The sequence below is a fragment of the Equus caballus genome, chromosome X, assembly GCF_041296265.1.
Source record: "Equus caballus isolate H_3958 breed thoroughbred chromosome X, TB-T2T, whole genome shotgun sequence".
Lineage (NCBI taxonomy): Eukaryota > Metazoa > Chordata > Mammalia > Perissodactyla > Equidae > Equus > Equus caballus.
Window position 1 is genome coordinate 8,055,679 of NC_091715.1, and position 24,886 is coordinate 8,080,564.

The 24,886-nt window shown below is 41.7% G+C and overlaps 1 protein-coding gene across 5 annotated transcripts in view; it reads right to left on the bottom strand.

Annotated features, from left to right (window-relative positions):
- The window catches only part of ARHGAP6 (Rho GTPase activating protein 6), a 462,138-nt gene that overhangs the window by 215,750 nt on the left and 221,502 nt on the right, over window positions 1-24,886 (bottom strand). For 2 of the 5 annotated variants that reach the window (XM_070257115.1, XM_005613979.3), the window contains exon 1: window positions 21,614-22,166. The exons of 2 other annotated variants lie outside the window; for them this stretch is intronic. In XM_070257115.1, coding sequence (XP_070113216.1) covers window positions 21,614-21,658 — 45 coding nt within the window. In that variant the 5' untranslated portion in view covers window positions 21,659-22,166. Of the gene's footprint in view, window positions 1-19,988; window positions 20,065-21,613; window positions 22,167-24,886 lie in introns of those variants that run through there. One more of the 5 variants, XM_070257118.1, reaches the window with a different exon arrangement.

Consider the following 24,886-nt stretch of genomic DNA (forward strand, 5'->3'; position numbering starts at 1 on the left):
TTCTGTAAACACACATGCAATGTAAACACACACACACACACCCCTCACCCTTACCCCCACCTACAACTACCATACCAGTTAAATAGATTATGCTACATTTGCCTACAAATGTCTACATAAAATGTATCCTAGTTTTCTGTGGTTGGCAGTCATGGTTGCTACCAGCATGTTGGCCCTGATTAATGTGTGGGATATGTGGGTTTGGGGCATTAAAATATATTTGAGTCTCCAGTGAAAGGCCAGACTGTGCTCATGTAAACAGTCCTCGCTCGTTCTTTTTCCCACGGCATAAAATAAACTGGCTGTCACATATATATTGTAAGTAAACTGAGAAGTTTCTTAAGTACATATATGGCAAAGCAACACATAAGTAGAGAACTGAAGAACTTTTGTTTTGTAAGTAAATGTGTCTAGACAATTACCTTACAGTAGAATACACCATTCAAGTCTAACATTGGTTGGCTTTCTTTATTATTTTTTATAACCATTGTATTGAGATATAATTCACGTACTACACAATTCAGGCATTTAAAGTGCTCAATTCAATGGTTTTTAGTATATTCAGAGTTTTGTAACCATCACCACAACCAATTTTAGAACATTTCTATCACCTCAAAAAGAAACTCCATACCTATTAGCAGTCACTCCCCATTTCTCTCCCCCCGCTCCAGCCCTAGGGAACCACCAATCTACTTTCTGTCTCTATGGATTTGCCTATTCTGAACATTTCATACAAATGGAATCATACAATATGTGATCTTTTGTGACTAGCTTCTTTCATTTAGTACAATATTTTCAAGGTTCATTCATGCTGTAGCATGTATCAGTACTTCATTCTTTTTATTGCTGAATAATATTCTGTGTGGGTATACCACATTTTATTTACTATTCCTCAATTAATGGACATTTCGATTGTTTCTACTTTTTGGCTATTATGAATAATGCTGATATGAACATGCATGTACAAGTTTGTATGTGGACACATATTTCATTTCTCTTGGCTATATACCTAGAAATTGAATTGCTGAGTCATATGATAACTCCGTATTTAACTTTTTGAAGAACTGCCAGAGTGTTTTCCAAAGTGGCTGCACCATTTTACATGCCCACCAGCAGTGTATGAGGATTCCAATTTTCCAGTCTTACCAAAACTTATTAGCTGTCTGTTTGACTAATACCATCCTAGAGGGTATAAAGCGGTATTTCCTTGTGGTTTTTATTTGCATTTCTCTGATTGCTAATAATTTTGAGCATGTCTTCACATCTTTATTGGCCAAGCATATGTATGTTACATTTGCTTATTGGCCATTTGGAGGTGAAGGGCGTGGAGGTATGTGAGGAAATTCAACAGAATTGTGGGGGAATCGGATACAGGAATGATATCCTATAGATTTTTTTCTTTTAATTTCTGCTAGCACAATGAATGTTCTAAGGAATTTGTGAGTAACTTTAATCTTGAGACTGGAACTTTTGAGCTAACCATAAATCACTTAACCAAAACACGATGAAATGCTGTTCAACAAAACATTGGAGGAAGTGTTGGAGGAAGATTAATAACTAAAGAAAACAAATGACTTCAATACTATAACTTTTTAAAAAAAAAAACTATGAAAATAGAACTATGAGTCATCTGTCCATTGGTCAAAGGTGTTATCACTGGCTCTTGTGTAAAAGATTAAGACATCAGCCTGGTAACCTGTCAAGAGGAGTCTAGTGAAGTGATATGTGTAAGTATGTGGGGGGGTGGGTGGAATGGGATGGTTAATAACAAAAATCGCAACCAATTTCTCAACGCACATTATGTGACAAGCATTGTAGTGAATAGTGTGGCAAACATTGTATAAGTTCCACCTACAATATCTGTTATCCTTGCCACAATACTGCAAGATTCTTTTACTGTTGCTCTTGGCAATGGTTTGCTTGTTTGTTACAGAGAAGGGCAACAAAGTCCTTTCCATGCCCAGAGTCACCTCCTACTGAGATTAGCAGCCATTGGGGCCTCCTTAAACATAAAACTCTACCCACGTTCTATAGGCTTACCGTTAGCCATAGCTGATTGGCCCAGGGGTGGTGACTGATCCAACAGTCACCCACTCAGTAGGGGCTTACGAGGAGGCATGGTAAGAGAGTTTTCCAAGCATGGATGCCACTGCCCTAACAGAAGCAATGGGATTCTCTGTTGCTAGTTAGCTGAGAGACGTAGTGATTGCTGTTCAGCAGGTGCCAGAGCAGAAGGAACCAGGAATAGACAGAAGCAGATTTCAAAATAATAGGATCCCATAGTAGTCATCCATGAATTCTTCCTACCAGAGTTGACAAAACATCCTGGGCTGGAGATCCTATGAGTATCCTGGCAATAAAGGACCTCCTATCCTGAGTGCCAAAAGGCCGTAACACAATTTCATCATGTTTTTTTATGGATATGGAAATTGATCATCACACACACACACACACACACACACACACACACACACACACACACACACACTACCCCCAATCCTCACACCGCTTAAAATCTTTCAATAGCTTCCTCTTGCTCCTAGGTTACAATCCAATATCTTTACTCTGTCGCCTATAATTGCAGGGTCACAGAGGCCCTGCAATTCTTCTTGTCCACCCCCATCTGTTTCTCCAAATTCCTCTTATCCCACTCTCCCCTTCACTCACTTTGAACTTTCTTCCTTCAGTTACCTGAACCTGCTATCCCTCTTTGTTCCTCAGGCTCTTTGCACAAACTATTCCTTCTTTCTGGTGTGCTTTCTCCCTCTCTTTGCCAACCTAATGCCTCTTCAGCCTGGATGTCTTGGCCTAAACATCACTTTTCCAGGCATAACAGATACAACAAGGGCCACAGCCTGGTTAACCTGATTCCACAGCCCTCAGGGCAGGAGGAGCAGGGAAGTCTCTGAATTGCACCCCCTGATTCATTGGCTATCTACGTCAAGTGTTCCCTCAGGAGCACAAGCAGGGACTTGTAGCCACACGCCCTCTGGCCTTCTCAGAGTCTTGCTGCCAAGTACCAGGGCTGGAGAGCTATTGAGCTAGAGGATCCCTGGCATGTCCTCCTAGGACAACTGCAAAGGTAGTGCAGGGCCATACTCAGGGAGACACATATTCCTAGACAAGGAGAGGAGGAGGGAGCTTCTTGCGTGCACTTTGCTTTTTGTATTGGATACTGCTGGAATGTGCAGACTGCAGTGAACAATTTTTTTAGAAGAGTACACTATTATTTAAATACATAGGTGGTTTTGTGATTTTAAAAAGAGCACTACATAAAATAGTGCTATAGAGCAAATAATTACCTTTTAATGTGTCTTTGCTTAAAAACTAAAAATTATTACAAAACTGAGACAGCACTTCATATCAACCAGGATGGCTATGATCAAAAAGACAGACAATAACAAGTGCTGGTGAGAACATGAGAAACTGGAAACTTCATATACTGGTGCTGTGACTGTAAAATGGTACAGTCACTTTGGAAATCAATCAGGCAGTTCCTCAAATGGTTAAACATAGAATAACCATAATGACCCATACACCCCACTCGTAGATATATACACAAGAGAAATGAAAGCATACATTCATACAAAACTTATACATGAATGTCCATAGCGGCATTAACCATAATAGTAAAAAAGTGGAAACAACCCCAACATCTATCAACTCATAAATGGATAAACAAAATGTGTTTCCATATAATGAAATATCATACAACAACAAAAAGTAATGAAGTACTGATACATCCTACAACATGGATGAACCTTGAACACATTATGCTAAGTGAAAGGAGACGGTCACAAAGGATCACATACGGTATGATTCCATCTATATGAAATGTCCAGAATAAGCAAATCCATAGAGACAGAAAGCAAATTGGTGTTAGTCAGGGGCTGGAGGGTGGTGGAAGTAAATGGAGTGTGTCTGCTAATGGGTATGAGATTTCCTTTTGGGGGGACACAAATATTCTAAAATTAGCTATTGGTGATGGTTGTACAATCTTGTGAATATACTAAAAACCACTGAGTTGTATGCTTTAAATGTGTGAATTGTATTTTAATGTGGGAACTGTATTTAAATATGGGAATTATATCTCAATAGAGGTGTTAAACAAATGATGCTATATCTCAGGTTTACTGAGGAAGGTGCCCCTACATAACATTGTGTGTCCCTGGTAGACCATTTAGCATGCAGGTTCCTCAAGTTAATGAACACATCTCCAACTAGCACAAGACAGTCTTACTAAATGCTATGAAACTAAAAGCCCATATGAATGGAACCACAAGGTCTGAATGACCTTGACCACAAGGGCAAGAGAATGATAAATAGAAGTTAGAAAAAAAAGAGGAAAGAAAAGAAGTTGAAGTTAGCATGGGATATTTCCATTGTGCTAGAAAATAAAGCAAAGACAAACAAAAAATGGGTGAAAAGCTGTTTTCAATAGAACCTCTTTAAACAAAGGGAATAATTTCAATAGCCCCAAGCAAACTCGAGTGTCACAGTCAAAGCCAAAAATTCCCAAATAAGATGAATAGAAGACTATGGCCCTGTGGTTGTGACTTCATTATATGGAATGCAGGCATTGGGTCTGCGTCACTAGAGGGTATTATATATATATATTTACATCTATATTTATATTTATGAAGTTGATTTTATCATACTATAATTTATATATCATAAAATTCCCCCATTTTGAATGTAAGATTCAATGATGTTTGGTAAATTTACCAAATTGTGCAATTAAAACTATAACCCAGTTTTAGAACATTTTCATTAAATTGTGTAGACAATCCTGATGGTTGCTCAGATGTCTTTTTTGCTTTTGATTTGAGAAAGTTGAATTTCTTAGAAGTCTGTTGTCTAGTTCAGTGGGATGTTTCTGTGTTAACCACAAATGTATGCTTGGTCAGATTACTGTGAATCCTGAATAAGTAGTAAAAAGTGGTGTTTTCTCTTATTACGTTTTGATTTTTCTAAGAAAAGAAAGAAGGGAGATATACTATAATGTTACTAATGTATTTCAAGTTTAGTTGTATAAGGTTGATTTCAAGCCTTCCTTTGCAAATAAATACTTTTTGATTCTCTTATTAATGCATGCTCTTTAAAAACAGCTTTATTGAGATGTAATTTGTATAACATAAAATTCACCTGTAAATTTACTGAGTTGTGTAGCCATCGCCATAATCCAGTTTTGAACATTTCCATCACCCTAATAACACCTCTGGTGCCTATTGGCAGTCACTCCCCTTTCCCACCCCCAGCCCCAAGCAACTACTAACCCACTTTCTGTCTCCTTGTGTCTCTCGTGGAAGGAATTATATTTTCACACACATATGTAAAATATAGATCAAAAATATATCTCTCTAACAAAATCCTACTTGTACACGAATATTTTGGTGTCTAGGATGTTTAAAACTTTTAAGTAACAAATAAATTAAGGGTTGCAAACAAACCTCTGAGAAACAGTCCTACACACATGTTTCTCTACTGTAAAATACTATTGTAAAGCTTGTGACAACCAAACGATAGACAGCAGTCTTCCATCATGCAATATTTTCCTCACTAAAGTCAAAAGTGTCCATTTTACCCTCTTCCAGCACCCCTCCCCCAAAAAACCCCCAAACTCTAACAGGTTAAAACAGTTCGTAGCCCATATTCTTCGTTTTATTTACAGATAAAACCCTGGAGGGGTTTAGTGTCCTCCAAATTGGATCATGGGCTGCATCAAGGAAACAAAACTTCCCCAAATGACACCCTGTTCCACAACTTTTTAAGGGCTATGGTAAAGTTTCTAGACATTCAACTCTCTTTAAAGATATTCTGGAAATTCATCAGACTAGTCAAAAAGCCACTGGCTTTCTTAGCAACCTGGTAAAATTGTGAGTCTCTCTCAGTTAATTATAGATCTGTCATTCTAAGGAACAATCATTAATTGCGATCTTTTAATTTAATTAACAAGGGGAGATTATATAGCTTCTACAAAATAATGCTGTGTCTCTTAACAACCAAAGGAGAAAATTCTTATCATGGTAAGTTGGAAGTTGCCTCCACCATATATACATACACCATAGTTCTCAAGAAAATATTGTTTCCAAATTGCCTTTGTTAAAAAATTGACCATTGATCAACATGACAAATATATGAAATTGAGTTATTTCCACATAACTTTCCAGCCTAGCACAACTGTTTCATTTCGAGTTTGCACCACCCAATTACTGCCATAAAACACAACACTCTTATTCAGACCAATCCATGGACCTGTGATAGCAGCCTTCGCAGGCCACAGGTTGCCAGTTTCTGAGTCTAGTACACTGGCTCTCACAAGGGTGCTGACCTGGTTTCTATTTTCAACTGGAATTTCCTCCTCTGGAGTCATTTGGTCCCCACCCTTAGGGGTATTTTCCTGGTTCTCTGTTCAGTGCCCCACCTTGCCCCTGGCTTTGGAACTGAAGAGAATTCTAGGCTCATCCTCCTGCAGAGTCCACTGAGAAGACTCAGGAATATTATGCTTCATATCTGATGGGAACCAGGTTTTGTGAGCCTCCCAAGCTCCTCTCTTGAGATAGTAAGGTGACATTTACTCAGGAAGCTGCTGAGATCTAAGACAAGACCTGCAGGAAATGATAGCAGGAGGCCATGTTGTAGGGCTAAAGCTGCAAAGACATCTACATTCAAAGGGTCAAAAGAATGTGGAAGAGTCAGCCAAAAGAAACATCACACAGCATAAGACGGGGTCATATCCCTTGGCAAAATACAGACTGCACTGGCAGGACCAAGAGCTCTCTCACCACCCAGCTCTTGTGGCTAAGTGCTCAGCGAGCTATACAGAGTTTAAAGAACAGGGCAGTGGTGTTTTTAGGGTCAGCCCTTGGAGGCCCTTTACATTCTTTCCTCTGAGGGAGTTCTGGATACTCTAATGTAAAAATCTCAAATGCAAAACAATAGGAACCAGTGCATTGTTAAAAACCAATGCGTAAATGACATTTTTCAGAGTTCAATTCTCCACTTTGAACAGGTAAGAAAAGTAATGCTCATGAAAACTATTCTGCCTAGAATATTTATAAAATAAGCTACAACCCCCCCCTTTTTTTTTTTTTGCTGAGGAAGATCCACCCTGAGCTAACATCCGTTGCCAATCTTCCTCGTTTTTTGCTTGAGGAAGATTAGGCCTGAACTAACATCTGTGCTTTATATCTGGGTCACTGCCACAGCTTGGCTGATGAGTGGTGTAGGTCCTTGCCTGGGATTCGAACCCACAAACCTGAGCCACTGAAGTGGAATGCACTGAACTTAACCACTATGCCACAGAGTTGGCCCCCAAAATACTATTTTTAACTTAAAAATGCCAAAGGGTTTTCTGATGACTTAGAGAATTAGACAAGACAGATAGGTTTCAGACACTATAAACTATATGTGGATACCTCTTACTTTTAATTCAAGAGGAAGCCTAAGAGTAGAAGTTAGATATTATCCTTTTCTGAAATTTTCCTTTAGTGCTGGACACAGATCCTGTTCTCCACACATACCTGTGAATAAATGAATGTTCAGTGATATTTTGCCCTCATTTGAATGTACCCAGCATTCCCCTCCACACTAACGATGTGTGTCCCCTTTCTTTGGCCCTCTTTCTTATATAATAGTAGACCTGTCTACAGCACGGTAACTTGAGACATAGCTTTAGACCAGAGACCTGCAAACTGTTTTGGTAAATGGCCAGAGAGTACATATTTTACATGTGCATGCCACACAGCCTGTTGCAACTACTCAACCCTGCTGCTGCAGCAGGAAAGCAGCCATAGTCAATACGTAAATCAATGGGCATGGCTGTTGCCAAGAAAACTTGATTTACGACAGTAAAGTTTGTATTGCATATAATTTTCAGGTCATGAAATACTGTTCTTTTGATTTTTTCCCACTGTTTAAAAATATAATATTTATTCTTAGCTCTTGGGCTGTAAAAAAGCAGGCAGCAGGCCGGATTTGGCCTGTGGGCCACAGTTTTCGGACTCCTGATTTAGACAACCGAGTGGCTGCAATATGGCAGGTGTTCTGCTAGGTATGCGCACCCACAGCGCAAAGTGAAAACAAAACAGGATTTGGCAACTGTCCAATCGGTTGATAAAATGGAAGAAGACAGGGGAAAGGTTTTACAATTCAGAGAGGAGATTTTGCGTGGGCATTATTTTTAATTTAGCCTATCCATTTACATGTCAAAATTGATCAAACTAACCAGCTAATTTCCAAATGTTGGCTCCGATTTGTTTGAACTAAAAGATTAATATATTTTTTCCTCTGCCTGTAAATGATCACATCCAAAATTTCTTCTAGGTTTTAAAACAGGAGCTAAATTCACAAGTCTTTTTAAAGTGACACTGTTAAATCGAAGCAGATACAAACATCTCCTGGGAGGTGATTCTGAACCTTTTCCTTTTGAAAGATTGAGGAACCAGAGCTGCTAAGCACAAGGAAACAGGGGAAGACTGTGATAATTCTGTTTAAACATTAATATTATTCAGTCTATTTCTATGATATTCCTTTGATATCTATATTCTATATATATTCAATCAATGTGTGTCTGTGGGGGCTAGAATCAGTACGATGGCCCTATCTTCCTGCTTTTCTTGTTTAATTAGGTCATAAGGAGATATATGTTGATATCCATGACAGAAAGAACTCATTGACCAAATAGGAAAAAAAAAATTGAGATAGACAGATTTGCACCTTCTTAAAAACATCAGCATTTTCAAGAGAATTTGATTACATACTGTGGTAAAGTGAATGATTTGCCTCATTTCTTCACCCGTCACTGTCCTCATACCTTGCCACAGCCCCATCATGGAGGGAGTGTATTTCACCACCCACTGATGTTACGCTTGGACATGTGACTTGCCCTGGCCAAAGGCAGGTGGGTACAGATGAGAGTGTGTCAGAGTCCCGCCTATGTGTTAAGACCCTTAGTGGATTCTACTTGTTATATTCTGCTTCTGCATTTCCCCAGGTAGATGCTGCCCCACCAACCCAGGCTCCAGAATAAACACATGTGGAACAGAACTGACCAAGGATCGAAGGCCAGCAGGACGAGCAGCTTGACCTCAAGTCAAACAGCTGAGCTCTGCCCAAACAAGCCAACTCCAGCTGAGCCACAAATCCATGAGAAGAAGTGATGGTTATTTTAAGCCATTGAATTTCAAAGTAGTTTGTTATGCTGCATTAGTGTGGCAACAGTTACTCAGTATGAACACAATTCTACATTTTGGACAACACAACTATAAAGTAAAGCACCATTTTGTGTGTGTATGTGTACATGTCAGGAGTTCTACATTTCATTCCTTTTTAATGACATTCAAAATAAAAAAGTGTCCTCCAATGCAGAAATCTCATGGGAGGCCCCATGGTTCTTCAAATCCAGGTTTTTCTTAGGCTCCCTACAATGGACGATACGAAGTACCTACACAGTAATGCTGGCATCCCCTGCCTGTCTAATTAAAAGAAATAGGTTGGTCTAAGAACGTCTAGGTTTTAAAAAAAATTCTCCCTTTCTAATAAAAATGAGAGCAAATCATATAGTAAAACTGTACAATAGTTGAAGTATCCAATAAGAGTGTGCCTATGTTCGCAGAATCAAACAGCATCAGCACTTTTTACACCACTTTTTAAATAGTGGGAACCAAATAAATGCAGGAAGTCTTTCTAACTGTGTCCCGATGATAAGGTTTCACTCTGTAGCCATCCTGAATAAAAACAGCTATTAAGGTTTTTTTGAACCAGTTAATCTTGATAAGGTTCAAACTTTTCCCCAAGAGAGGTCTGTGAACTGCCCCTCCCTTTGAAATGAATGAATAAAAATGCATGTGTACCATGAATGTCAGGGTTTACATAACCCTTGTGCTGCCCAGAGTACAACTGGGTCGTGGCTACCACAAATACATGCAGGGCTTGTGTTTAACCTTGTTCATAAATACTTTTGGAGGGCAGAGAGCCAGCTCTCATGTACCTTTTCCAGGCTGCTGCAAGTTTAACTGCGTGATTCTCATTCCTGAAATGGACGTTCCATTAGAACAGCCATGCAAAGAGGGAGCATAGAGCATTCACGCAAGAGCTAAACTCTGTGGTGTTTCAATCAAAAGCACTTTGCTAGAGAAAACACAAGAGCTGGAATTATACAATTACCACAATACTCAGCTAAAAATACCAAACAGGATGTTCTTTATTTGTGGTTGTATATATTGCTAACAACAAGAACACCAAAATCCTCTCTGATCTCATTATCAAGTCACCTTACTCTCTCCTGTTATGTTTCTGAATGTTTTTGGCGTAAATGGTCAATGGAGACAGGAATGTTCCCATTGTACCAGAAGGACAGAGGGAGTGATTTCAAAGGTGTCATTTAATGGAGAACAGGTCAGCAATTGCCCGGATTAGAGATGATGGTAGGAGGTAGCATGAGTGTGATTACAAAGGAGTAGCATGAGGACGTTCTTTTGTGCTGATGGAACAGTTCCATATCTTGAATGTAGTGGGGGTTATGCCAACGTATACACGTGACAAAATTGCATGAAACTAACACACACACACACACCCTTTCTCTCTCTCACTCACACGTACGCAAAGGAGCGCATGTAAAAAACTGGTGAAATGTGAACAAGGTCTGTAGTCAAGTTAATAGTATCGTACCAATGTCAATTTCCTGGTTTTGATATCATACTATAGTTACATAAGATGCTATCATTGAGGGAAGCTGGGCAAAGGGTACATGGGTCTCTCTACTATTTTTGCAACTTCTTATCATTCTGCAATTATTACAAAAGGAAAAGTTTTTTAAAGTGTCATCTCAAAGGTATCACCTCAAGCCAAAGCCATTTTAACAGTCAGCCATTGTGCAGTGCTTCAAGCACTGCGACTCAGCAGTCAAAGAAACAAGGATTTGAGTCCTGGTGCCACTACTTATTAGCTACATGACCCTGACACAAGCCTAAATTCGATGGTTTGGTTTCCTCATCTTTTAAACAGGGACGCTAACAAGACCTACCTCATACGGTTCTTTTAAAGATTAAAAGAGATAATATATGTAGAATGTCCAGGGCTCATGGAAAGCATTCAATAAACATTGGCTATTATTATAATTATTGTAAGTCAGCCTAAATGTTTCTAAGAGCTCTAAACCATTAATTTTGCTGACATTCAAGGACATACTAAGCATCAGGCACATGCTACATGTGGCCAAGGAGATGGAGTCCAGCTAAAGTCCCTGGTTCTGGCCTCTGCACCTTTGGATTTTTCAGGTCTGTGGTGAATATGGTCTTTAAAGAAGCAATTACAAGCAAGATGAATATCATGAAAGTGGGTGCACAGGGGCCTCAAGGAGGAACTAACAAGAATGAAAGGCACTTTCTGCAGTCAAAGTTGAAATGAGAATTTCCTCTCTACTAAGTTAACTGGAGTACAGGGTGGCTAACCTGTACTCAGTTGCAACCACTCCTTAACCAGAGATAAATGAGAATCACTTTTCATTAAAGCACAGGTTAACCCATTTGTGCTGATGTGTAACTTTAAAGGTTAAAGCTCTTTACCCATCAACCAGAAAAAGAGCTAAACCAGTTCTTCCTTTTTCATTGTTTGGACAATAAATTACATTAGACTATCCTAATGGGCTTAGAGGAAAGAAAAATCCATTATAGTTTTAATTTATATCAATAAATTTAGACCAAAGCATTTTTGAATTAAGTATGGAACTTCTCAATATTAAATTAACTACAATATGTATGTAAAGTACATCACATCACAATAACATATCATTGATACACGTATCTCTCTCTATATATGTATAATAAGTGAAGGGTAAGTACTTTAATAGGGTTGTAATGTGAATATTCTTTTTTATTTTTTTGAGGAAGATTAGCCCTGAGCTAACTGCTACCAATCTTCCTCTTTTTGCTGAGGAAGACTGGCTCTGAGCTAGCATCCGTGCCCATCTTCCTCTACTTTCTATGTGGGATGCCTAACACAGCATTGCTTTTGCCAAGCGGTGCCACGTCCGCACCCGGGATCCGAACCGGCAAACACCAGGCCGCCGAAGCAAACGTACACACTTAACCGCTGGGCCACTGGGCCGGTCCCTGAATATTCTTAAAGACATACATATCACATATGGATGGAATTGGCATAGCACCTTACTAGTTGAAATGTGGTAATTAAAATAACCCATAGAGGAGAGCAAAGAGATATTCTAAGCAATCTGGGAGTCCTCTATACGCCTAGAAATTTAGGGTCTTTCATAATCTAAGTAAACCCCAAACAAGACTGGACATGCATGTGATGATATTTTCTGCTGTTTGCCAACTCCCCCGCCACTGTCCATGCCAAACAAAACAAAAATTTCTGCCCTTCTCCGTGCTGGCCTGAGCCCTGTGAGACTGATTTCAATGGACTGCATCTCAAAGCAACCAATGGATTGGTTGGGTTTGGTACTAGAAGGAAATGGGGGAGCAGGAAGACCAAGAAGTCAGAGTATTTATTGTCCCACTCCATCCCTGCTTCTCCATATTTTGCCCTTGCTGCAGTCCTCTCTGGGTACATTTCCAGGGTCCCTTCCAGCAGAAGTTGGAAGTCCCTAGGTTCTGGTAACACTGATCCCTCCCTGTGCCCATGTGGTAACAGCTTTCCCACGTTGTCAATTGCTGTGTGCTTCACCACCCCTTGTTGGTCCCCTTAAACCTGTTGAGATATGGGTGCTAGTTCATTCCTTAAGGTAAACCTTTTTGAGTGTGCCATCTGTCTCCCGCTGGGATCCTGATGGATAGAGAGCCTTCTCTGGGAGTCAGTAGCCAAGATGGGAGAACGTTTCATCTTTTGAGATCAGTCAAGACTATATTTTACATTTTGCTTAGACAATCGAAATGACATCATCATGGGACTGTTAAAGGTCATGTGCATAAATACTTGCAAAAATAATACTATGTGTTACTATTTTCAAATTCTTCCAGCAAACTCGACACTTCATTTTCTTGCTAAACTATTATTACTCTGTGGATCTAATTAAAGCAGCGCTTCCAGGTAAGGAATCCAGAGCAACAGTAGGGAGTTCCGTCCATGTGCAGCAGCACCCACCCTGGCACCGGAGGGCTCGGCAAATGCAGAGCTGAGGTGCTCCACACGCGAGAGGCTTTTAGCATCTTTATTTTACTTGGACTGACTTATACATTTCTTTACCAGATATTTCAGTCAGCTGTAGAAAGGGGTCATTCAAAAAATATTTTTAAAGTTTATTCATCTGAATGTCTTTTGCTGTTTCCATGGCAACTTTTCCCCAAAGCCACAACTCCAAATTCTTCTGAAAACTTCATCTCAGAAATCTAATTTAGCTGACACTCCAAAGGCTCAAATTTTACTCTAAAATTTCTTAAAGTTAGGAGAGTTCTAAGAAAGTGTCAAATAGCCAAAGAGAAAGGAAAAAATCTTGACCAGTTTTGATTTCAAAGGGTCATGACATCTTTCAAGGAAAGAGCCCTTAGTAACAATGATTATATTTGAATGAACAAATTAGTCTTAGACTTTATGTATAACTTATCTGAACTGACATGTATCCCATATTCACATGCAAGTAGTCACCAGAAAGATAAAGAAAGCAGTACCATATAATGATCGATGGGAGTTCTTGTTGTTTCCTTTGATCTATCTTTAAGTTTTTAAGTATTCAAAATGTATTTAAGAATAAAACAAATCAGAAAACTTGATCTTTCGAAAATAAGGTTAGAACCAGAAAATCTGAGAAGGTACATTAAAAAATATTAAATTAATTGTAATTGTTTGTAAACATTGTTGATCTTAGTCCAAAATTTTCTAAGCATCTAAGACTTTTAAATCTATTTAAATACTCTTCATCATTTTGGAGTTTACAATCTAAAACAGGCCATGCCAAGTAACATTCCGTGATGTGGCCCAGACTTAAGAAAGGGCCCCGCAATCCTTGTCAATGGCAGACTAGATAGACCACTAACACACCTGCCCCCCTGGGCTGCCTGGGAGAATTTTAACCCTGATGGAATTGAGAAAGAAGAGCTGGGAGGAGCTATCTCCTTCCTCCTTCCTTTTGCTTTTCTTTCAGTGCCTTTTGCATTTTCCCCAGAGCAGGCCAGTCCACAACATATTCTCAATGAGTGGTTGCTGGACAGAAGTGGGCCCTGGCTTCTCACTCACATATAGTCACAGATCCAATGTCCACACACGAAGGCTCTCTGAGAATTTCCTCAAATCCTAGTTCAGAGATTATGATTCCTAATTTTAGACCCAGGACTAATAGATTTAATAAACTGTTATTCCAGCTAAATGAGACTAGAGATAGTGAATTAGACAAGGCTGTTAGACATTAATAAATCAAGAAATCAGCTAAAGTCTGATAAAGGAGAGAAAACAGGAAACGTTTAAGAAATAAGGCCTAAAATTACAAAGAGTTGAGGAGTGAAGAAGCAAAGAGCCCAAGGCACTGAGGCTTCTAGAAGGGGCCACTATCACTCTTCTCAGAATAATCCTGGCACAGTATGAAACATGCTGTTCATAATTGTGACTCACAGATGGAAAAGGTAACTCACATTCTGTCAACTCCATCTCTTAAACAGTAGGGAAATATGTATAGTTCATTTTAGAGAGCACCATACAAAATTATTCTTAAAAACAGTAGAGATTTTGATGTCTACAGAAATACACAAGTCAAGATTTCTCAATCTTGGCACTACTGACATTTGGGCTAGACAATTGTTTGTTGGGCTGTGCTGTGCCTTGTAGGATGTTGAGCAGCATCTCAGGTCTCTACCTACTTACTAGATGCCAGAACTTCTTGCCAGTTGTAACAACCAACAATGCCTCCAGACATTGCCCAATGTCCCTGGTTGAGAACCTCTGGCTTGGATTACCTAGAAAATGGATGCTGAGGGACATATTGTCAGACCATGCTATGTACAGGAAGCATTCCTACGACTCTTATATCCTTAGAGTGTTCATTTGAAATGAACACTAGGTTAAAAAACAAAAGACCTCTCTGAAAACTTGTAGTACATTAACTAAGAGCCATATGAAGCAAAGCTCTGGCCTCCACTCTCCAGATCCACTTTGCCTCAGAATCCTAGACTTCGTGGTGGCTTCTTGAATGGTAAGTGGTTCACCATGTAAATCAATTGATTTCCAAACATGGGTGATATCAGAATCACCTCCAAAGTTTTTTCAAAGTATTGATTCCAAGTCCAGGCCCTGTAGAGTCTCATTTAGCAGGAAATGGATAAAACCTTGAGGCCAATACATTTTGCAATCATCAATTGATGATGAGTGTAGTTTGGAATCCCCTGGTGTAAGTTAGGTAAAAACACCCAGGGAGCCAAATTCATCTACTCATAGATATTTATTGGGTGCTACCCTGTGCCAGGCCCACATGGGGATATTGTGGGAAAGAATGATTGGGGCCCTGCCCTGAATAAGCCTACACGCCAGTAGGGAGAGAGACAAATAATGAATGTATAATATAATACCAAGTAGCGATGCAAACAATGAAGGCAGCAGCTACTGTGATATGATCAGTGGTAACTGAGTGGAGTCAGAAGCACTTTGGAGAGAGCAGTCAGGGAAGGTGACATTTTTTCCTGCAACTTATAGGATATGAAAAAAGCCTGCTACACAAAGAAGGTCCCAGGCAGAAGGAAGAACAAGTACAAAGGCCTCGGGCAGGAAAGAGCTGGTCGCATTTGAGGGACAGAAAGGACACTAATGTGGCCAGGCAGTGGTAAGCTGAGAGGAGGTATTAGGAAGCAGGGAGGATCACGTAGGAGGCCTTGGAAGGCCAAGGTCATGGATGAAGATAAGTGTAATGGAAGTCTAAGTGTAATGGAAACCAACTGGAAAGCTTTAAGCACTGAAATGTCACAACTTCATTTTCTTTTCAAAAGATCTCACTGGCCACAGAATTGGAATATAGGGTTATTGTGTTGCCTAAGTGAGGAACAATGGATGGTGAGAGTTAAGATTTAGATGACAGCAGTGTGGACGGAAAGAAGAGGATGAATTTGGAAAGTGCTATGAAACAGACCTGGCAAAGCTGGCTCGGAGATTCAATGTGGGGGTTTCAGGAAAGGGAGGAACCCAGGATGACCCTTAGGTGTTCTGGCTTGGTTAGCTCACCAAGTGGCCAACTGTTTACTGAGATAGGAGAGACCGAGTGTGATACAGGTGAGGGGCAAGTAGGGAATCAAAAACCCAGTGAAGATTGTATGACTGGACAATAACATCACAACCAAGTTGAAACTCAAGTGCATTAGGTCCAGGGTTATCACAATGTGGGGAACAGGAAATGTAAATAATATAAGTTTATTACCAGAAAGGACTAGGCAAAGAGTAGTATTTGTTTTCCTATGATTGGCAGATATCTCTGCTATGCAACACCCAACGGGAAGCTGATTATTTATCAATTAACAGTGCTTAAGAAGGGTGGGAAATGTGGCTTCCTAAGATGGTAGGAGCTCCAAACCAAAGAGGTCACATCTAGGAAAAGCTCTGAGTGCAGCAGAAAAGAAAGCATGTTGGGTGGGGGTGGGGCAGGGGGGTGGAAAAGGTATCCACAATTAGTAGAAGTGTTAAGAGGACTCAATAATCTCCCACTTCTTTGTAACTTGCAAAAATTTTGCTTTTGTGAGGAGATAAAGGACAAGCAAGCAGAGTGTTATAAAAGTGAATTTCAGGCCATGCCACAGGTCAGTACAAGTTCTGCTGAATTTCCTAAGATGTTTACACTGGCAGCACTGATGGAGGATGAATAACTGATTCATATCAGCTTGGCCCTGCAACAGTGCCCGGTTTCGGGCATCTTCAGAATTACCAAAGAATACCCTGTAATCAATACGACTGAGTTAAGTGAACTTAACGACTTCAAAGATTTTGGAAATCAAATGTTCATAGAAAGCAAATTTGGAAACTTCCATATTAAGACCTTAACCATTTTGAGTGAAGAGAGGCTCCCTGTTAGGGTAAGCAGCTTAGCCCTTCCAGTAGGTTCCTTAGGGAGGGGTTAAGTAGAACGAGGGAACAGTCAGCATTTAATGACGAGGTTGTGGTCAAGAGCACAGATGGTGGGGTGACCGCACCAAACAGGAAGTGAGGTCAGCAACAGAAGAGCTCAGAAGTAGACTGGTCCATGGGCGGAGAATGGCTGCATCTTGACAGCTGGACTCCATGGGGCCCAGTGCCAAGTCAGAGGCTAAGCCCCCTGCTTTTGACCACACCTCAGGGAACAGAACACACATCGCCCACTCATAGATTTATCTTAGCGGAAGCATCACAAAATTTTCTTATTGTTTGTTTTTCACAGAAGGGGGTGAAAATAAGTGTCTGCCTCTAGGGAGTTGCTTGCGATAATAGTATTCACAAGCTGCTCCAAAGTACCTCTGATAATTTGTTCTAAAACTAAGGTTCAGTGTAGTAATTCTATTGAAAGAGTCACCATACTTAACTGCATGGGTTGTCATCAAATTTGACGTATGTTGCATGATCTTGGCAGACAATCAAGGTTTGTTATATTTTGTTTGTGGTTAATGGAAGAAAGCATATAAGGACTGTTGGGGAAGGCAGGCTAAGGCAATCTTTAACCCAGGCCAGGTGACCCGACTTTTGGCGGTCATCAAAAGCAGGAGAGCGTTGTTAAAGTCATGATCATTGAAACTGAGGGATCTCATACTCTTACCCCAGCACTTGTGCTGTGTTTGCAGCTCTCTCTGAACCTCTGTGTCGGCCTCTCTCTGAAGTTCTGCATGTTCGTTGAATAGTATATATAATACTCAGAACATTTAGCATATCTCCTCTTTTCAGATCTTCTTCTCATACAGTAATTGTCACATCTTCTTAAAAACATGTGTGAAAATCAGACAGACCAGTGGGTCTCAAGCAGGGGTAATTTTGCCCCCTAGGGGACATTTGGCAATATCTGGAGACATTTTTGGTTGTCACAACTGGGAGGGGGTACTACTGGCATCCAGTGGGCAGAGGCTGAGGATGCTGCTAAACATCCTACAGTGCACAGGACGGCCACCACCACAAAGAACTATCCTAACCAAAATGTTCATTTTGCTGAGGCTGAGAAACCCTGAAAAAGCTGTAAAGATATGGCATTAAACTCAATGGTTATTTAAAATTTTGGGTTTTTGTCTATACCAGTCCAATTAAAGAGCTATTTGGTCATGCAATTCAATAATATGGACAGTCACATTAAGTCACTGAAGGTACAATATTTGATTGTTGGTTTATTAAAGTGACAAAAGGAGGAGGAGGAAAGATAATTTGGTTCATCTATCTCAATTTTCCAAATGAGTCAGACAAGCTCTGTGAGATCAGGGCACCTGGATAGCTTTCAGTTCTGTCACCAGCTACACCTGTGCCACCTTGAACTCTACTGCTCTAAGCTTGGATTTCTTCAGCCACAAAATAGAAAACCTAACCCACCAGCTGTATTTGGGGCTTAAATTGACACAGACTGTGTCCAAATACTTTGCAACTTGTATAAGACAATACTAATGAAGGAAATATTATTATGATCTGCAGTTTCTCCAGAAATGCTGCCAGGAAATCATTGATTCATGACCCTTGTACTCTGGCACCTCTATAGCCCATCCAAACAAAGTCTGGCTGGATCAATGTCCTGAGCACCTCTCAAATATGCCAACTGCTCTCAACCTCCAGCCAAGCTGCCATCCTAGTGTAGGTCACCTTCTCTCACCTCTCCCTGGCCCAAATGTTAGGATGCACTCTGGCTCCTCCTCACCTTGGACTCCATGCTGGGACCAGAGCAGGCTTTTCAAAATGCAAAATCTGATCAAGTCACCAAAAGGCGCTAAGGACGACACCCGGCTGGAAGGATGGAATCACCATAAACTGAATGTGGGAAAACCGTGGGAGTAAAGGTTAGGAGGAGAACATTAGCTACTAACACACATTTTTGTTGTGATGATAAAACAAGAAGACAGCTGTGCTATACTTCGGAAAAGTGTAACTGATTATGTAAATGAAGGACGCTCTTATCTACTTAAGTGTTTGTATTTCTCTTTGTGACCATTATGACCATTTAAAAAGATGAGTGAAGAGTTGACAGCAAGTCTTAACATTTTCACTATTTAATGGTCTCTTTGGAAAACTGACCAAATAGCTGGCACACAATAGGCACTCAATAAATGTTTGATGAATGAATAAAATGCAAGCCACTGATTTCTTCTACACAGTCTCATCTTGGACACGTGAAAAAAGTACCAAAGGAAGAACATCAAATGCTTTCCCCCTGGATTATATTTCAGACGAGGCAAGAAGTACTAAGACACATGGAGAGTAATTCTTTTCCAGTAAGACACAAAGAAAAAAAGCCTCCACGATCCCAGGACAATGTGCAGCAGAGCAAAACCATGGTGAGCAAAATAAGTGGAATATTTGTGCTAAAAGGCAAAGCAAACTTTTGGAATTACCTAAATCAATATGGGGGAAGCAGACAAAGTGCATGATAGAATAGATAGTAATCTATAGAGGTTATGTTAATACGAAATGCAACATGTCACACTTTAAAAGAACATTCTTTTGACTTGTGACTGATGCAGAGCTGCTGAATGCTGCTGCTTTATCATTCTAAAGTATGCATAGGCATCTTCTGAGGACCCGGGTGACTTCTTCCAACCGGAAAGCCAACAAACTCCCTCCAGAATCTTCCTTTTTATAGTCTTAAATCAGAAAATATGTACGTGGTGATCTGTGCTAGAATAAAGGGCTATTTCATCAGCAAATCTTCAGAGTGCAAGAGGAGACATTAGCATCAGCTTGACTCTAAGTTTAGGCTTTCAGGAGAATGAGACAGCTGAATGAAAATAATTCTTAAGTTGTTTTGTGATGCATTAGATGTATTTGCATAATTGAGGCAATAATCATTCATAGAATAAATAGATCGATTCTCTTTTTTAAATTAAGGAGCCAGTTCTTACCTTTCCTCCTCCACTTTGTAAATGGCATAGAGACTTCAGATTACAAATCAAAGGGTACCAGCACACAGTTCAAAATCTGGAAAAGGTGGTGGGATGAGATGCTGATTGGGCATAATGGGCACAGTCTCTAGGTCCTTCAGTGCAGAGAAACCTCTGCTGAAAACGTGTTACCCTTAATATCACTTTAAAAGGCAAATCACTGTGCCGCTAGTGTCTCTACTAGAAAGATGACCAAGTCTCGGTAACTTACTAGTGTCTCACTTGGCGTTTCAAGGCAAGTAACTGGCAAAACTAGAGAAAGAGCTGTCATAGGTTCCTAGAACGTTCGCCCGGGAAAGGATCTTAAGGATTTTCTAATTCAGGCCCTCTCTTTTCCAGCCCAGCAAAGTAAAACAGCAGAGGTTTGCCCTGAGGTCAATGGCCCCCAGCTGATCCAGGACCCACCCAGAAGCACCAAGAACCAGCTGAGGCAGCTCTGGACCTCTGTCTGCTTCAACTCCTTTCTTGAAAAATATTTTTTTTTCTGTGGAGAGTGCATTTTGGAGAACACGAATTCCAGACAGATAACTGTCTTTGCCTTATTATAAATATTGATGATTCTTGTCTTAACTTTCAGCCTGCTTCTCTCCAATTTTTAAAGTTGGCATTCAGCATGTCCAATCTCAACAATGAAAACCATGTCAACTCAGTAAAGTAGCAGATGACAGTACAACTGTAATGCCCTATCCAAAACCACACATCTTACAATTGGAAAATACAAGTCCAAACCTGGGGTAAGCTAACACTGCCGCCTGCCCGCTTCCCGGAGGCAGCACTCAATCTTCAGAAGTAGTACTCATTCCTCAGAAACATCTTTCTTTTCTCTCTCAAAAATAAACTCAATCTAGAATCTGGATTTGGTTGGTCAATCATTAACCTTGAAATCTTGACTCCTTCTTTAAAGGAGGCAAACCCCATGAGTTTTTTGTCTGTTGTGTCCTGTGGGACTCCAGCACTGAACGCACTGCCTGGCACCTAGTAGGTCCCCAATCCATATTTGTGAAATATTTGAGTCCACAGGGAGAAGAGAGGCCACTGATAAAGACCCCCTGGAATCCTCTTGTATTAATCACATAATGTGCAACATTCTGTCCCGTCACAAATTCGGAGGGGAATGCACACCCCCTTGCAAGGAGCAAACCGGATGCACCCCAACGTGCCCTGCAGCATTTCTCTGCCGAGTCCACTCGCCACATGTACGGATCACGAAGCGCCCCTGTCTCCCGTACAGTTCTATCCCCGTTCTAGCAGCATATCTGACCGAAGACTAAATGGGTGAACCTGGGCCCAGCCCCAGGAGCCCCATTTCTCAGCCATGGCCAGCGAGGCAGCAGCAGGGTCCAGCCCCCGGCCCTGAACGCAGTGACCACCGCGCGGGGCAAAGGAACTCGGGCTCCTGGGGTGGTGGCTCCCTTTCAGACGGGCAGCCGAGTTTCCGAGCAGGTGACACTTGGGGGTGACGCACCATCCACTACCCTCCACTGAAGACCTCTTAGGAGCCACGGATCCCATCAGACCCGCGCTATCCCCTCCCAGGCCGGCCAAGTGGCGCCCCCTGTTGCTTCTGCACGCGCAGGGACACTTACCGCGTAATGCAGCTGCGGCTTCTCGCGGTACACCGGGTCCCCCATGTCGCCACCGAGGAGGAGTGGCGGGCCCCCGGGCGCAGCCTGGGGTCGCGGCGCCTCTCTGAGGTCCCCCTATTTCACCGCCATCCCAGGACAGCCCCCGGACGAGCCCTGCTCCCTGCGCCCCGAGCACGGTGCAAAGCGCCCAGGCCACCAGCGTCCCGCCGCGGAGCTGGCGGGGACCGGGAGGAGGAGGCGGCAGCGAAGGGGAAGGAGGAGGAGGAGGAGGAGGAGGAGGGAACGGCCGAGTCAGATGCGATGGGCGGGCGTTTAATTCCTTCCGCTCCTGGCGGGCCCCTGTCGCAGCCGCCGCCGCCAGCTGTTGGGAACTGCAGCGACTGAGCGCGCCCACGACAGGTGTCAGGGCGGCCGACGCTCCTACCTCCTGCCACCCTGCCCCTACCCAGGCTCCTGGGACTTGGACTGCCAGGGCTGGGGCTGCCAAAGCCTTCAACACCGGCGAGAGGGCGAGCTTGGGTTTCCAAGAAAGAAAGAGACTTTCACTAACTTTGACGGGGGTGTGGGCCTGACGCTGGAAGGCGATTCGGAACCGGCTTCGAGGAGGGCGGAGTTTCGGTGTTTGGAAAGCCCTCCTTTGGAAGAGTCTCAACGAGGGGAACCCTAGGAGAGGGCAGGCCTGAGAGGAGCCAAGTAATGCTGTTTTGGGGAACTGCTGAGGGGAGAGAGACCTGGCTGGATTCTGGCCTGGCCGCGCCACTGTGGGCAAACTGAGTCCCGGAGGGTTTGCAAGACCTGGGCATGTCTGGGGAAGTCCGCTGGAAGGGGGAGTCCTGGAAAATCTGCTGGAACTCTGCTGGGACGTGAGGACAGGCATTAATGCCAGGCTGGATCCGAGTTGGTGGAAGGAGGGGAGGGGTGGAGTGCTCAAAGCGCTGCTTTCTGTGTCTTAGTTCTTAGGAGCAAATTGCAAAACGACATAGACATAGGAAGGATTTGGAAATAGAAGAAACACACACTATTTGCAAACGCTGCCAAGTAAATCAAATTACTTTTAGCACACACTGGAGGTTCACACCACCTAAAACTCACCTCTTCTCTGCAGTCCCCTCATGGAAGCCTGCACTATGAAACACCTGTGAAGAAGTGCACCGAGTTCCCTCCCCAGGCCTGGTGTGCTGTGATTTATGTGCAGCCTCCCACAAGCTGAGTCTAGAAAAAGGCACGGTTTGGGGCCAGAGTGGAGACTCCAGACCCAGTGAAATCAACCAATCCAAGCCCAAGAGGGGTGGCTATCAAGTGGAAGATGGGTTTGTGGGTGTCTTGTGTCAATTCTTCAGGGTCCCACTATACTAGACTCCCTGAGTGGTCCTCCATCTGCTATATGTGTTTGGGGGGGGTAGGAAAATAGGATGTGGCCCCTGTGTTTGAGCCCTTACAATTTGGTTGGACCGACCACCCACTGGCATATACTATTTTTACACAATTGGCAGTATAATTGTAAACAGCAGCGGGAATGTGAAGCCAAGGTTGCAGGTATCCTGAAGAATCTACTACTAGATAGTCCTGACAGTTCCTCTGCCTGGAAAACTGTAAGATTATATCTGCTAAAGCTAATCATATGCCTACCCTCTGACTCAGCAATTCTACTACTAGATACACGGACAAATGGGTGCCAATGGCCTCCTCACGTATAAGAATGTTCATAATATCTTCAGGCAGAATCGTCAAAATGGAAACAATCAAATCAAATATCCATCAACTGGTGCATGATAAACCAATTGTATGGATAAACCTATCCATACAATGGAATATTACTCAGCAATGAAAGGAAAATGCTACCAATGCACACAGTGACATGGATTATGCTCACACACTTTCTGTTGAGAGAAAGAAATCAGACACAAAAGAGGACATACTGTAAGATTCCATTTATTTATTCTGGAATTGAAATTCAAATGTTGAACTGAAATAGGCAAATATGATCTACGGTAAGAGAAGCCAGAATAGTGATTACCAAGATGGGGAGGTGGTATTGACTGGAAATGGGGTACAATGGGACCTTTTGGATTGCTAGAAATGTTCTGTGTCTTAATCTGTATGACAGCTACCTAAGTATACCCATATGTAAAGTTCACTGAGGGGTACAGTTCAGATTTGTGCAATTGACACCCTTCACTATGTCTATTTTATACTGCAATAATATAAAAGTAAACATAAATTTAAAATCAATCCTCTGCCAAAAACAGGAACTTCCTGCCAGAATGCTTCCTGTCTTAAGAGAAAGTCAGTTTCACCATTTGCTCAAGTCTCTTTCTCCCTGCAGCCTGTCCTGCCCAGGTCTCTTTTCCTTCTGCTCTGTGGGAGAACAGAGCACGCCCATTCACCTTGGAGGCCCTCCCTGCTCCCCTACATATCCAGGCAAAGCTGGAAAATGACGCAGTAAAGTCCTAACGTCCCCTCTTTGCTTTCACTCTGCTGTGGTGTTGAAAGCAATCTTTAGAGCTATGTCATCAAAGATCCTTAGAATAAGGCAGAGAAGTAGCACGAGCTTCACCACACTGCATCCTTCAGAGAATGCAGCCAGGGCAGCTGAAGGATGGCATGCGTACAGAAATGCCCCAATTTAGGGACGTCTGCTTCACCGTGGTCTATTTAGAAAAATGAACTCTCCAGCCTTAGGACTTCTTCCTCTGTCATACCTGCCATTAAACCTCCGAAGCTAAAAAATCCCTTTCTCTACAAAATGTTTCATTATTAGTATATACAGTCATCCCTCTGTATCTGTGGGGCTTGGTTCCAGGACCCCAGAGGATACCAAATTCTGAGGATGCTCAAGTGTCTTATATAAAAATGGCATAGTATTTGCATATAACCTACGTACATCCTCCCATATACTTTAAATCATCTCCAGATTACTTATAATACCTAATACAATGTAAATGCTATGTAAATAGTTATACTGTATTTTTTAGGGAATAATGACAAGAAAAGAAAGTCTGTATTGAAGGCTGGTTGGTTGAATCCACAGAACCCACAGATACTAAAGGCTGACTATATAAACAATACAAGGTGGGTCCCTGGATTTAAAGAACCTTAACCATAGTCCTTTGATCATTACCCCTGAGTAAGTCACCTCCGTGTTAAAATTGGGTTATCTTGGATTTTGTTTGTATTCTGCCTTTGAAAAATGTATTAAGTCACTAAACAGAGTTATGGTAAGCCAAAAATAATCCATCATTCCCAAACTGTGTACTTACATTTTAGGAATGA